Raw genomic sequence first — 14,818 nt, 5'->3', positions numbered from 1 at the left:
TTTTAAAAATTTATTTTGCTTGCTTATTCTTTATGACAACTCTATAAAGTAGCTGTTAACACCATCATTCATATTTCAAGATGAGGAAAATGAATTGCTAATAAGTTAAGAAAATAGTCCAAAGTCATACATCTAGTTAGTGCTGGAACTGCATTTAATTTATCCTGGAACTAAAAGGGTGACCAAGATACTGAAGAGACCATCAGTAGCAGGTTTTCATTCACTGTTTGTTATGTACTGAAAGAACACACATCTATAAGTGTCACTGAGAAAATCCTCAACTATCCAAAACAATGAAATTATATATTTCTGCACAGCCAGGGGAAAATAAGAGGATACTACAAATGGATGGAGTAAAAAGAAAGAGGTGGGGACTCCAGGAAAAACCAAGGTTGGGCCACTGGGAGCATAGTCAGAATTATTTGAAATTACTAGAAGACTAGAAATTACTGAAGCCCTTCTCTGCAGACTCAAAATTTTGACTAAACACAGTTACAGGGAAACTAGAGAGTACAGATTAGAGATACACCATAAAATAATAGGTATAACTTAGAATGCCAAGTTTCCGAGTACCATCTTAAAGGATTTTCCTCTGTGAGGTAGATGAAAACCCAGAGAGAGATTATAAGAAAGCAACCTGATTATTAAAATATCCAATGAACTGAAGGAAGATCTAAGAAAGGAATTGAGAAAAATTATAGGAGATGGAAGACCACTTTCATAAAGATATAGAAATAGTGGAGAAAGGAAAAGCAGAACTCCTAGAAATGAAAAGCACAATCAATCAAATTAAAAACTCACTTGAAATTACCAACAAATTAGATGATATTGAAAGTAGAACCTCAAATCCTTGAAGATAGAAATGCAGGCATAGAAAACAGACAATATGATGTTGAGTACACAAAAGGCAATAAAAGGAAACACTATACAACATGACTAGAATATATAAGTACTATGAGACAGCTTCAAAAGACCAAGCCTGGGAATCATTAAGATAGAAGAGAACATGGAGATACAAACTAAAGGCATAAAGGACACCTTCAAGGACACAGTTACAGAAAATGTTTCCATATCACAAACCAGGTAGATGTCTACATATGGGAGGCTTATAGGATCCTAAATACACCTAGTCAAATAAGAAGATCACTGAGACTTCTAAAATCAAAATACCTAACAGAAAATAAGAAAATAATATTAAAAGCTTCCAGAGATAAACATCAGGTCACATTTAGAGGTAAACCAATAAGACTCTCTTTTGATTTCTCAGCTTAGACCATAAAATCAAGGAGGGCCTGCAATGAAATATTTTAATCCATAAAAGAAAACAACTGCCAGCAATGGATACTATAGTCAGCAAAATTCAGTTTCCAATTTGAGGGGGAAATAAAAAATCTCCTCAAGAATAAACTAAAAGAATTCATGAGCACCAAGACAGCACTATAAAGGAGGATACTCAAATATAAACTGCAGAGGAATTAAAGAACAATCATCAAAGCTCACAAACACAGGAAGTTCAACAGAAGAATAATCCATCAAAGAAGAAGCAAGACAAGAATAAAATAGAAAAGTCGCATAAAGCCATAAACTTATCCATATTAACACTGAATATAAATGATCAATGATATCAATTCTCCAATTAAAAGACAGAGATTAGCAGAAAGGATCATAAAACAATGTCTAACTATATGTTGTTTACAAGGGACTCACTCATCTTACAGGCAACAACATTTACAGGCTGAAAGTGAAAGGATGGCAAAAAATATTTCAAGCATATGGTCTGAGAAAACAGGCAGGAATAGCTATTCTTATATCTGACAAAGAAGATTTGAAGCAAAAATGAAATTAGGCCCATTCTCAAATTAGATCCTGCATGAAACTCAAATCAAATTGGATCGATGACTTAGGAATTGGATCAGAAACTTTACAACTGCTAGAAGAAAACATAGGGTCAACAATCCATCATATAGTTGCTAGCATTGACTTCTTTAATAAGAACTTCAAAGCACAAGAGGGAAAAAATTAAAAAAAACCCAAAAACTAAGAATCAGTAAGCAGGATGCCTAAAGAAAAAAGAATGAAAAAACTTTTGAATAGCAAAAGAAATGATTAAGAGTGTGAAGAGAAATCCTGCAGAATGGGAGAAAATCTTGGCCAGATACTCCTCCAATAGGGACTAATATCTAGAATATACGAAGAACTCAAAAAACTTGACACCAAAGAAACCAAACAACCCAGTTAAGACGTGGCCAAAAGAACTCAACAGAAATGTTCCAAAAGATGAAACACAATTGACTAATAAATATATGAAAAAATGTTGAACATGTCTAGCAATCAGGGAAATACAAATCAAAACTACACTAAGAATGACTGTGATCAAGAACACGAACAATAATAAATGCTCACAAGTTTGTGGGGGAAGAGGTATATTTGTATGTTTTTGATGGGATTGCAGACTAGTACAACCACTCTGTAAAGCAGTATGGAGGTTCCTCAATAAACTATGAATGAACCCCCCATATCCAGGTATCCCACTCCTTTTTTCCCCCAAGCATCTAATATCAGCATATTATAGCAACACAGCCACCTCAGTGTTTATAGCAGCACAATTTATAGTAGCTAAATAATGGAATCAAAACAGATGCCTGTGAATAGAAAAATAAATCAAGTAATTATGATTTTGTGTGTGTGTGTGTGTGTGAGACGAGCAATCCGTGGGCTGTATGTGTAAGCTATGTGCATTTGAACTTATGAGGGGACTTGGTCTGGTGTTGCACGCTGATTGGGCTGTGAGACACAAATGTGCATTTCTTTCCTCTAGCTCAGCCTGTGATCCCACATAGCACCTGAGATGGGTGTGACTTGCCAAGATGTCAATCAATCTGCTGATCACAAGACATCACAATGCAAGTCTCCACCTTTGAAACCCTATTTGGTGAAGAACATTCCATCGAACCTCTCTTATGTGTGTCCCCTCTATAAAATAAAAAAGAATACAGGTGCATGCTCTCTTTCCAGTGCTGCCCAGAATGGAGCTGATCCTTGGGGTCACTGAACAGTCCTGTCCTCAACCTTAGAAACTCATGTTCATGTGCTGTGTAGTTTCTTTGTCATTTTCTTAGCTATTGATATAGCCAGCTCCTTTGAACCTAGCTCATCTTGCCAGCCCAGGCAGTTGGTGACATATATATGCCACACATCTCACATATCAATGAGATCACAGGTGAATACACACACACACACACACACACACACACACACACACACAATGGAATTCTACTCAGTCATAAAAAAGAAAGAAATTATGCTATTCTCTTTGTAAATGGATAAAAAAGGAGAATATCATCCTAAGTGAAATTAACCAAACTCAGAAACTCAAAGTTCTCAAAGAATATTTTCTCTCATATATGAAAGCTGGAGGATAAAATTAAGAAAAAATAATCAAATACAAATTCATAGATGAGAGAAAGGAAGTCTAATAGAGTAGAGGAAAGAGAATGGGAGAGGGGAGAAACAATGGCAGAGAAAAGGGGGGAGGATTATAGGGGGTTCATGAACTGAAATCAATTTCCATGCATGTATGAGTTTGGCAGGATGAACCCAATGACTATGTATACCTATAAAGGTCTAATTCTAAAAAAATAGATTTTCCTATGAAAATTATAGTTCTTCCTTTATTTTGTGGTCCTAGCATTTTGGTGAATACTTGAAGAAAATATTTTAAGATGACTTTACAATCATTTCCCTGAATGCTGGCAATTCCTATGTAGCTAGGTGTGCAGGTTGTGTGGCCTTGAGCAGGATGAACTGGATATGACCATCTGCCTCTATGAATCTTTGATACCCTGAGGTTTCTCACTTCTTAGCTTTGAAACTGGTAATTGGCCCCAGTGTTTGATAAGTCATTGGCAGCACTCTATGCAAAATTGCCATAGTAATTGTCTTAATCACTTGGGGTGCTGTTACAAAACACCAGAGTCCAGGTGGCTCACAAACAACGAAAACATATTTGACACAGTTCTGCAGGCTGAGAATTCTAGGATTAAATTGCCAGCAGATTTGTTGTCTAGTGAAAGCCAACTTTCCAATTTATAAATGATCATCTTTTCGCTGTGTGTTCTTAGGGCAAAGGGTCAAGGGATCTCTCTGGGATCTCTTTCATAAGGGCACTAATCCCATCCATGAAAGCTCCACCCTCATGACAGAATCATGTCCCAAAAGCTTCATTTCTTCATACCATCACCTTGGGTATTAGGATTTCAACATCTGAATTTGGAAACAATGGACACAAACACCATAGCAGCAAAATAAGAAATAAAAGTATTTCCTATGTGTTCCATGGATGTCATTAGAATATTTATAAACCTTTTATGATGGGACTCTATTTCAAATTTCACCCCACCACACTCCCCAAGCTAACTCTTCACAAAGTGACTCATGCAAAAACCTGGAGAAGGGAAACAGAATGTAAAAACAACTACATAAAAAGTAGAATGTTCTGGCATACAGTGTGTACCTTAACACAATTACAGAGGAATACAAAGATGCCAGCTTCTTTTTGTAACATGTTAGAAAAAAATAATGCAGGGAGTCAAATCTACAGTCACTTCTGTAAGTAAAGCTCGTTGTCATTTTGAGTATTGTTTTTCTTATGATACAAAGTCTGCTGCTTTATTGACAAAATGCTCTCCAAGCCCTAAAAATCAACACTTCTTTGGGATGTTTGGCCAAGGATGTGATCCTTATTTAATTTTCATTTTGTTTATTTATGTATCCAACAAGTAAATATTAAGTGTATACTATCAGTGGTCTTGAGTTAGGGTAGAAATCAAAAAAGAGAAGGCCCTGGCTGGTTTGAATCCTGAATTCACATGGAAGATCAGACACAACAAGGGAACCTGAAGAGAAAAACAAGAAGAGTGATATACACACACCAACAAGGCTTATGTGATGGACAGTGACTGCAAAGGAGCTAATTTATTTGTTTATTTTTAAATTTCAATATTTATTTTTCAGCATACACAACATCTTTGTTTATATGTGGTGCTGAGGATTGAACCCAGGCCGCAACCATGCCAGGTGAGTGCGCTACCGCTTGAGCCACATCCCCAGCCCCAAAGGAGCTGATTTAAATTAGAGCATCTCAGGGAAAGCCTGCTTGAGGAGGCAACATTCGTACTGGGGCTTGAACAATAAGAATGACGAAGTTATTTGTTAAAGTTGTTTTAGCAATTTGTCTATAACGAATGACAAAGATAAATCACCTAATTTCTGCCATAGAAATGAATAGGAGAATTTATTTCAATACAGTATTTTTGAAATTGCAACTAACTGAACTAATTTTATGTGAGATTTTTTTCTGAGAGTTTTCAAAGTTTAGGCAAGAGAAATCCTTATCACCATTTTTTATCTTAGGGATTTTTAAAAAAGTATTCCAACATTTAAAACAAAGACTGGTATATAAGATGAATAAAACTTAATATAGCCTAAATTGATTAGGAATAAAAAAAAATTTTCACTTTCTTTCCCATTGCATTTTACTTTTTTCTATTTTTAAGCAATAGGGTATGTGTTTGGGTATTTGAGGGTCTGAAAGTATAATGTATCCTTCATTTTTATAAGTTCCTGAGTTCCTATATTTCTGTAAGCTGAAATCATTGCTTATAGCTATATTCTAGCATCTCAAATTACTTAAAATACATTCATAAAAATGAGCCTTAATAAGTTTAAAGTCTAATTATAGTATTTCAAACAGCTATTGCCTCAAAATCAAATGTATGATTAGCAGTTTTTTGTGACATGTATGTATTCATGTATAATGAACATCTTTTTTTTAATCTTTTATCATGAAATACCTACCAAGTAATGCTGCTTTCCCTTTCTGAGAGCTATGGTTCACCTACTGGACATGTGTTGTGCGGGTTGTTCAATGTCTTCTATGTATGTGGCAGGCACTTTCTAGAGCACCAGGGGAACCACAGTTACAGAAACCCACTTTAATGCGGGCTTACACCTCTTCTCCTAAATGAAATGCAACTTAGAAAAGACAGGATGATGTGCTTTATGATTTCTTATCTATTTATCCTGATCTAACACTATGACTTGACTATAGCAGGTCCATAGTATGCTGATTTGATAAAAATAAGTCCCATTGTTCTTATTCAACATTTCTTATAAATACATGTCTGGATTTTTTTAGACTCAAGCTTCATTTAATAATGACTTTCCTTATCTCTTTACCATGGTTTGTGTTTCCCCACCTTTCTATTTTACTTGTGTTTTCCCTTTTCTAATACTCATCTCCATACAATATTAAATATTGACTTTTGTGTGATTCTGATGCCAGAGCAGCAAAAGCTAAGGGCAGGAGAGTAAGTAGAGACACATTGTTTTCCCCTTTCCAGGGGATAAATACCTGAGCATTGCATACTTTCATTTTTAGGAGCCCTAATTTTATTCTCACTCTGGCTTCCATTCATAATTCTGTTGCGTACTCACTAAGTTATTATCTCATGAAGTCTTAGTACATGCTGGTCACTAGAGATATAAGGGTATGAAACACAGGTTCCATCCTCAAGAAACTCATAGTCCTGAAAGAGACAACAAATTGACTAGTAATAAATAGGGTGACAGAGATGGAGTGGTTAGAGGAAATTTATGAAGAGGACAATGCCTGACAAGAGTGCTTAATGGAAAGTAGGAGGATTGAGGGTAGAGAAGTAGAATGGAGAAAGACAAAGAAGAGTCAGCATTTTTTTAGGAAATTATCAACAATACTCATCAAAAATTATCAGTTATTGATTGATGAAGCATTAATGTGAAGAAATGAAGCTGGAGGCCAGCAAGAAGGGTCTCGTGAGCCATGTTAAGGAGCATGGACATAGGGCATTGGAGGTCATGGTCAGCCCCAAGAAGAGGGTGATATCACATTTGGGGCTTATACCAACAAATATGGTAGCCCTGTAATGGAATGCATTTGAGCTGGTTGAGATTAAAGCCAAAGAGAAGAGTCATTAATGAACTTCAGAAGCTAAGATAAAAGGTACTGAGACCCTAAACTGTGATATTTGAATAAATAAAAAGATTGATAATAAAGCAATTAAATAGTTGCAGGAATTAACAAAATGGTAGGTTTGTGTGTGGTTGCAGGTAAAAGTGAAACATGGATTAATTTTCACTCACAATCAGTATAAATTATAGTGTGGCAAGAGAAAGAATAATATACATGGCAGAGAAAAGTTTCCCATTATCTTCATTTTATATTACACTGAGAATTTTTTTTTCTTTTATCACAGACAACTATTTCACATTTAAAGGGGCAACTTCCTAGGGATCCTTTTTGCACTTGTTCTGTTAGCTTTCTGCTTTTCCTCATGAGATTTGATGCTAGAATCCTAACTTTTCTCTGCCTCTTTGGAATGGAGCCTTAGTTTTATCACATCTTCTGTTCTTTTGAGCTTTATCTCTAATATTGTCTCTTGAATTACTTTATCTCTGTGTATGACATGCCCTTCTCCACTTGTGAACCCTTAGAAAACACAACCTGATTTCAGTGTTCCAAGCTTCTTACTTTTAGAGAAGAAGGTTTAGATTAAAAAAAATAAATAATCTGTGTTATAGCAAAGAGATAAAGCAAACCATACTGGTAGTTTTTAAAAATAAATAAATAAATATTGCTTTCTTTTATAAAAATACAGAAAATTTTAAATTACATTCTATAAAGCAAAAAAAAATATTTGTATGTTCTAATTTGAGGACAGAATGGTAAATTCAGCCACAAAAATATCAACAACAACTGGGCATAATGGCTCAAGTCTATAATCCCAGTGACTTTGCGGGCTGAAGCAGGAAGGTCCCACCTTGAACCAGCCTGGGAAACATAGCCAGACTCTGTTGAAAAATAAAATAAAAAGGACTGGGGACATGGCTTAATGGTAAAGTATGTGCCCTACAGGCATAAAATCCTGATTTTGCTCTCCAGTACCACAAAAATAAAACTTAAAATAATTTTACATCAGTATCAGTAGCAGATATTTAGCTACCTTTATTTCCAAAGTCTTTAACTAATATTTTTACAGTTTTGTTTTAAAAGTACAAATAACTTTTAGTGGATGTAGAAAATTCAGAATGGTTAAAAAGCAGAAAGATATCACTTGGGATGAAAATATTTGAATTATTGAATTTATGCTAAATGTGCCAGAAATTTTAAGAAACTTAAAAATTATTGACCAATGGTCCTTGTTTTTAAGGAAATTTCAAGACAAAGATGGAGAAAACAAAGGTGAAACACCAATGATAAAAGAAGTAGAATGGATATGTAGCACACAAAGGTTATAGAGAAAGTGCCTGGGACTCGAGAGAAAAGAAAGGTTACATCCAGGCTGAAGTCTGATGAAAGAAGGCAGAAACAAGGCGATAATATTTGAACTAGATTTTACCAACAGATAAGAAACATTTATGGAAAACATTTGACTTAAAGGTGAAAAATTATGATTGATTTTTGCAAAACAGCAAATTGCTCACTTTGGCTACAAGCTACTCAAGCGACTTTATAACACACAGGGCAACAATAGAAAAAAGCTGGAAATTTAGCTATAGTCAGAGTTCAGAAGGGCTGGAATATGAGCCTACAGACTCTGTATTTGATTTAATTTGTAATGCAAAGACTGAAAGTTTCTAAGCAAAGAAACGACCAGCACATGTACATAAGAGATTAATCTAACAGCGATGTCTTACACAGTAGTTGGAGAAAACAGACTAAGGTCTGGAAGACAAATAGTCCACGTGAGAGGAATAAGGTTAGTTCCATTTTGGTGAAGCAGGAAGCAAGGCACAGATGTGAGATGCATTACCAACGTCAATGGGTAACTAGATGTACAGAGCACAGAAGGAAAAGATTCAAAATAGGACTAAAGTTTTACATTCCAAATGACTTGAGAGAATGACTAAAAAAAAATTACAGAGAGATTTTAAAAGATAAATGCTTTAGTGATGGAAGATAATGACTTCATTACACAGCTTATTATATATGTGGTGCCAGGGAATACCATGAAGCTTTTAAGAAAATGGAGTTTATGGCAAGAACTTAGAGCTCAAATGTACAGAATTGAAGTGTGTAATGAAATAAATTAAAGTGAACAAATTCAGAGACAGAAAATGAAAAGCCAACAGCTCACTTAATGGTTCAATGTAAAAAGCCCAAAGAAGAGATTCAGCATGTGTGCTTTATTAGCTCCATAAAAAGTGCTACCAATGGCTCAAAGACAAAGCACTGGTGAAAAACAGGTCATGGATAACTTTCAAAGCAAAGATGTAAACACCAACCTCAATGCAGCAATTATGTGGAAATTTTAGAGAAAATTGGTAATAAAAGAAAGCAGAGAGCAGTGTAAGAAGTATAGCCTGCTGCATTCTCCTTCAGTCTTGTAGTGATCTGCATGTGCTGCGGACAGAAGGCAGGATTCTTGAGAGGAATGGGAGGAAGGTAATATGACAAGAAGTGGCTAATGATGTTGTGAAGTATTTTAACTAGGTTATAAGAAATAGATTGCTTTCAAGACTGGGGCTGTGGCTCAGTGGTAGAGTGCTTGCCTAGCATGTATGAGGCACTGGGTTCAATCCTCAGCACAACAAAAAAATAAATAAATAAAATAAAGGTCCATCAACAACTAGGGGAAAAAATAAAACAAATTCTTAAAAAAACGAAAAAGAAAAAAGAAAAGAAGAAAAGAAAAGAAAAGAAAGAAAAATATATTGATTTCATAAGGTCAGCAGCTGTTGATCAGTGTCTACAAGATGATGAGAGAAAATGAAGATGGGAAGAGTAGAAACCAAAACAAAACAAAACAAAACAAAAATTTAAGATACATGAAAAGTTTTTGTAAGCATGAGATTGGGAAGGCACAGACAATGAAGCCATAAGAAAAAAATTGGGGGATCCAGGAAGACAAACAAAATACTCAGAGAATCATAGTTAGAAAAATCATTTTCAGGTACTTTTTTGTTAAAAATTGAAAGTTTTGTTTTTCTTTTTGGCTTTTGAATGAGAAAAATAAATGAGAATTAAGGTGAAAAAAATCTTAGCATTTAGTTCTGGTTTTTATTTTGAGTGGTGTTATAACATAAACCAGAGGATTTCCAAAGTAAAGAAGAAATAAACAATGACAATACATCACAAAGATCGAGAACAATAAATCTTACCTCTCTCAGAGGATCATTAAGTTCATTGAGAATATTTTCTTCATCGAAGATTTTGCCTTGGTATCTGTGTTCATAGTAATCATGTATCTTCTGACGCATATCTGCTGGTAATTTATGGAAGGACATGTATTGTTCCACTTGCTTATACTGCAAAGCAAGGAAGAAGAAAATCAGAAACATTGTCAGGCTGGGAGAGAAATCATCACATTGCTTTCTTGTGCTATATTGAAAAACATTTGAATAACTGATGACAAAAGGAAGAACTCTGTTAAGAGCAGGGAACTCATGTACTAGGTTCCTATGTGCCTACTTGGTGTCACATACTGTGTCAGGCATTTTATTTAGGTAGCAGAATAGAGTGCTGAAATGTGGAAAAGAGGCATGAAAGGACTTCAGAGTAAATTTGAGAGTGGGAGGTCAAAAAGGCCAGTGAAGGGACAAGAAGAAAAAAATAAGTAAGACAGGATGCTGTTTTTTTCTAGTTGAGTACTAAAAGAAATATAATATTGCTGCTTGATTCTTTGGTTGAAGGAAAAAAGAATCTTGTAACTTTGAAAAGTACAAAAGGTTTTCTTTTAAACCTTCCAACAAAATATCTGAACCTAATTAAATTTTGAATCTAAAGGCAGAGAGCTTGGCAGTTGTTTGAAAGTCATAGATGCTTAAGCAACTAAATATGCCCAATAAAGTGCTCAAAACTAAGAAACAGGATATGTCAGGCTTCCAATTTAGAGTTTAAGGGAGTGTCAGGATGAGAGTAGCTCTGCATTATTTTAAAACTGAAGGTTACTTTAGATATTTTATTCAAGAAATTAGTTCTTAAACTTGATAGTTTATATGACTTGGGGAGGGGTTTCTTTGGGGGAAGGCAAATCTTCAGGCCTAAACTCAGAGATTGAGATCAGTGGCGGATAGACCTGTTCATATTTACACACACAGGCACGTACACAATCTTTTAAAAAGTAACATCTTTGCTAAACACACAGGATCATAGAAGAATGGGTATTACCTAGGAGCTTATATGAAGAGAAGAATTTCAGACCTTACCCCAGACATACGTAATCATAATGAGAATCTAAATCTTTAAAAAATCCCCAGGTAGATCATATACACATTAAAGTTTGAGAAATATTCCCTAGGTCTTTCTACCACAGACAGTCATAAGGCCACACTTTCAAAACAAGGAATATAAACCTAAAAATTACTAATGATAGAATGGAGGAAAAATTTAAAAGTCTGTAATAAAACTGGATGAAGATACTGTAATGAGTATTCCTATAAATAGAACACAATTAATATATTTTATATGGAAAAATATCTAAGATCTTTTCTTGATAACAGAGCTTTGGCTAAAAGACTTAGGTCTCTTGATTCTTTGTCCATGACTATTCTAATTGGTAATTGGTAACTGGGAAATGACAAAAATCAACATACTGTATTGTATTTCTTCAGTTTCTTCCTACAAATTTTTATTTCATTTAAAAAAAACATTTTGTCTGAAAATTCCTTTTTGAAGAATAGAACCCTTGAAGAAAATATCACTTTATCATAAGACTTGATTTGGTAACCATACTGTTGCCCTAGTATTTAAAGCTGGAAATCCCATGTATCTCTTAGAAGCATCTAGATTATAATATAGCAATTTAAATTTAGGCACCAAAGCATCACTGACATTGTATATAAGTAGTTTCTAGTAAATACTTGAAAAACTGCATTCATTTTCCCTGGAGAGCTCAAAAGACATACATCTATCTAGCTTTGGTAGCCTACTTCTAGAACCTGGGATTTTGTCTGCCTAGCTTCTTATGCAGCTGCTCCATATAAAATAGTTTCAGTGACTTTATCTATAAGCCTACAATACAAGATAAAGTTGATATGTAACTGTATTAGAAAAGCTCTGTCTTTATTTATGGGAATATCTATGTATTGGGTTTGTATGATTGGCCAAAAAGGATGTCAGTGGGATATGTAACACATGTTTAGAGTCTGAAACTCTACTGGAGACCCCCAAGGTTTGCTTCTGCACTAATAATTTGCAACTAGTTCACGAGGCTTGCTTAGATTGGCTTAACTGAAGATCTACAGTGAGCCACATTTGGGATCTCTTTGCAGAGAACATAGCTGAGCCAAGATTATTTGCAGAGACCTTAGCTGCTCATGAGAGAGACTCAGACAGCATATTCCTGTTGCCCCAAGATTGGGCCCACAGGAAACTGAAGACTCTTGGACCTGAATGCTTATCTCTATTCTCTTTCTCATGCTCCATTTTGTTCTTTGACTTTAATTAAACATGTCTTGGGAGTATACTCTGTGGAGTCTGGTGACTCCTGCAAATATCTAATCTTGGGAAAACAATGAAACAGCTTAAGATTTCAGAACTGCAAAAATTCTGATATTCACTGGTATACCTCCTTGTATGTGTTTCAGTCCTAACGAAGGATTCGCCTTTCTTTGGGATCAAATACAAAAATCTCTGCTTCCTTTCCACAACAAACTGCTTTGCCCAACTGCTTGGAATAATAAAATCTGTAAATTTAACTGATATACTATGTTTTACATTCCTCCTTCCTTTGCCATGCATCTCAAGAATATAGAGAGGTGGACTAAAACTTAGTAGTTTTTTTATTCATTTGGAGGCCCACTCATATAGGGAAAATATAATCTATTCAACATTCATCTCTGGAATTGGAAACATAATCCTTGAATAGCTAAATAGAAACTATTTTAGTTTTATAGAAAAACAGGGTTAATTGGGTCTAGTTATTTTTCCTCACATAAGTCATTTCACCTCTACACCTGGTTTACTAACCTATAATGAGAGGGTGTTAGATCCAATGATCTTCCTTGTTCTTTCAGATCAAAGTTGCAAACTTCTGAGAAAATTTCTAATGCTAGATTTGACTTTTGAGTATATATTACTTATTTTAACCATTTGTTAATGCATAGTAATTATTGATCTAACAAATGTGAAATGATTTCTGTGTGATAATGGTTTTTCAACAGTTGTCAAGCCACCAGTTCCCTCTGGAACTTGTTAGAAATGCACAGTCCTTCATAGTCTCCAACCCAGACCCACTGAATCAGAAACTTTACATTTGGGACACAGCAGTCTGTGTCCTAACAGGCCCTCCATACACTGAAATTTCAAATCACTGCTACATGCCATGTATAGTGTTATCTTAGGACATCAGGAAGCACATTGTAGTCAGACTAGGAAAAAAATAAATTCAGTTTTTGGCAAGTTAAGTATAAAATGCTCATGGCACATCCTCATGCTTATATGTAGGTCAGGCACTCAGAGGAGGAAATATGTACGTCATCAATGACTAAGGGAGCACTAAGGGACACTGTGTCAGATGAGGAGAAAAGAGTCAGAAACTGGAAGTAGCATGGGAAAGTAGTTGGGCCACAGAAGCTGATCAAGTTTAGAGTACTGATAATTATCATGAGTACCTGAGAGCAGAACCAGAAAACATAATGAGCAGAACCTAAAATGTCAAGGGGAATGATCAACAGGTATGGATTCTAAGAAAAGAGGCACTGGACAGTGCCCACTAATTTGGAATTGAGGTAGAAATCTTTGTTAGGATAAAATACTTATAAAAACAGGGTGCTATTTCTTCCTGTTTCCTTCAAACCTCACAGGACTTGCAAAAATAAATGGAAGTCTCATTTCCATGTGATATGAAAAACTAACAATACAAACTACTTTTTTGAAGATGACACCTAGTGGTAGCTGGAAAATGAAACAAACCAGATGCTTGAAGTTGTACACAAACTGGAAAAGTTAAAAAAAAAAAAAAAAGAAAAGAAAAGAAAAAAAAATAGAATGTAGTCACAAAGCATGTGCAAAAGATTATTTGATACATTCAATAGTCACTGTTAAATAGATATTTAAAGGGAGAGATGCATATAAATTTCTTTCTTAAACATAAGATCGAAAGTACAAAAGTACAGCCCCTCAGAGCCATAAAACAATTACCATTTAAAATTCTGTAATATTTTTACTTTTTAATTTTCTGCATAATTGAGAAATATATAAAATAATGCATCACACGGTATTAAAAATGATCTAATGTGTGTTTCTAACTATCGTCCATTCTCAAATTGGTCAGTCTGACCCAATATTCTTCTGTGTCTGTTTCTTATACAGATTTATGACAGGCATCATTTATATTTCCCAATTTTTTTGTCATGTATAGTCTCTCAGATCTTCCTTTTTCATGCTATAATTGTGTCTCTGGTATTAATTCTCCTCTACCCTCCTTTGTATTTTTTTTTTTTTTTGGTACCCGGGAATGAACCCAGGGGCACTTAACAACTCAGCCACTTCCCCAGTCCGTCCGTCCGTCTATCTATCTATCTATCTATCTATCTATCTATCTATCTATCTATCTATCTATCTATCTATCTATCTATTTGAGACAGGGTATGTCTAAGTTACCTAGAGCCTTGCTAATTTGCTGAGGCTAGCTTTGAACTTGCTATTCTCCTGCCTTAGACCCCTGAGTCACAGAGATTACTGGGGTGAGCCACCATGCCCAGCTTCCTTTGTAATTCCATGTAGTATATTTATTTCCAGAGAACTTTAAACAGTTTATAATGAAAGTAACAAGTCTCT

The 14,818-nt window shown here is 35.0% G+C and overlaps 1 protein-coding gene across 1 annotated transcript in view; it reads right to left on the bottom strand.

Moving 5' to 3' along the window:
• Hcn1 (hyperpolarization activated cyclic nucleotide gated potassium channel 1) overlaps positions 1–14,818 on the bottom strand; it is a 369,751-nt gene that overhangs the window by 76,363 nt on the left and 278,570 nt on the right. Inside the window, exon 5 of the mRNA XM_005319677.3 lies at positions 10,198–10,344. Within this exon, the coding sequence (XP_005319734.3) occupies positions 10,198–10,344 (147 nt within the window). The remainder of the gene's footprint in view (positions 1–10,197; positions 10,345–14,818) is intronic.

This window comes from Ictidomys tridecemlineatus, chromosome 1, assembly GCF_052094955.1.
Source record: "Ictidomys tridecemlineatus isolate mIctTri1 chromosome 1, mIctTri1.hap1, whole genome shotgun sequence".
Lineage (NCBI taxonomy): Eukaryota > Metazoa > Chordata > Mammalia > Rodentia > Sciuridae > Ictidomys > Ictidomys tridecemlineatus.
Note: the sequence above shows the minus strand (reverse complement) of the source record. Positions and strands in the feature narration are given on the sequence as shown.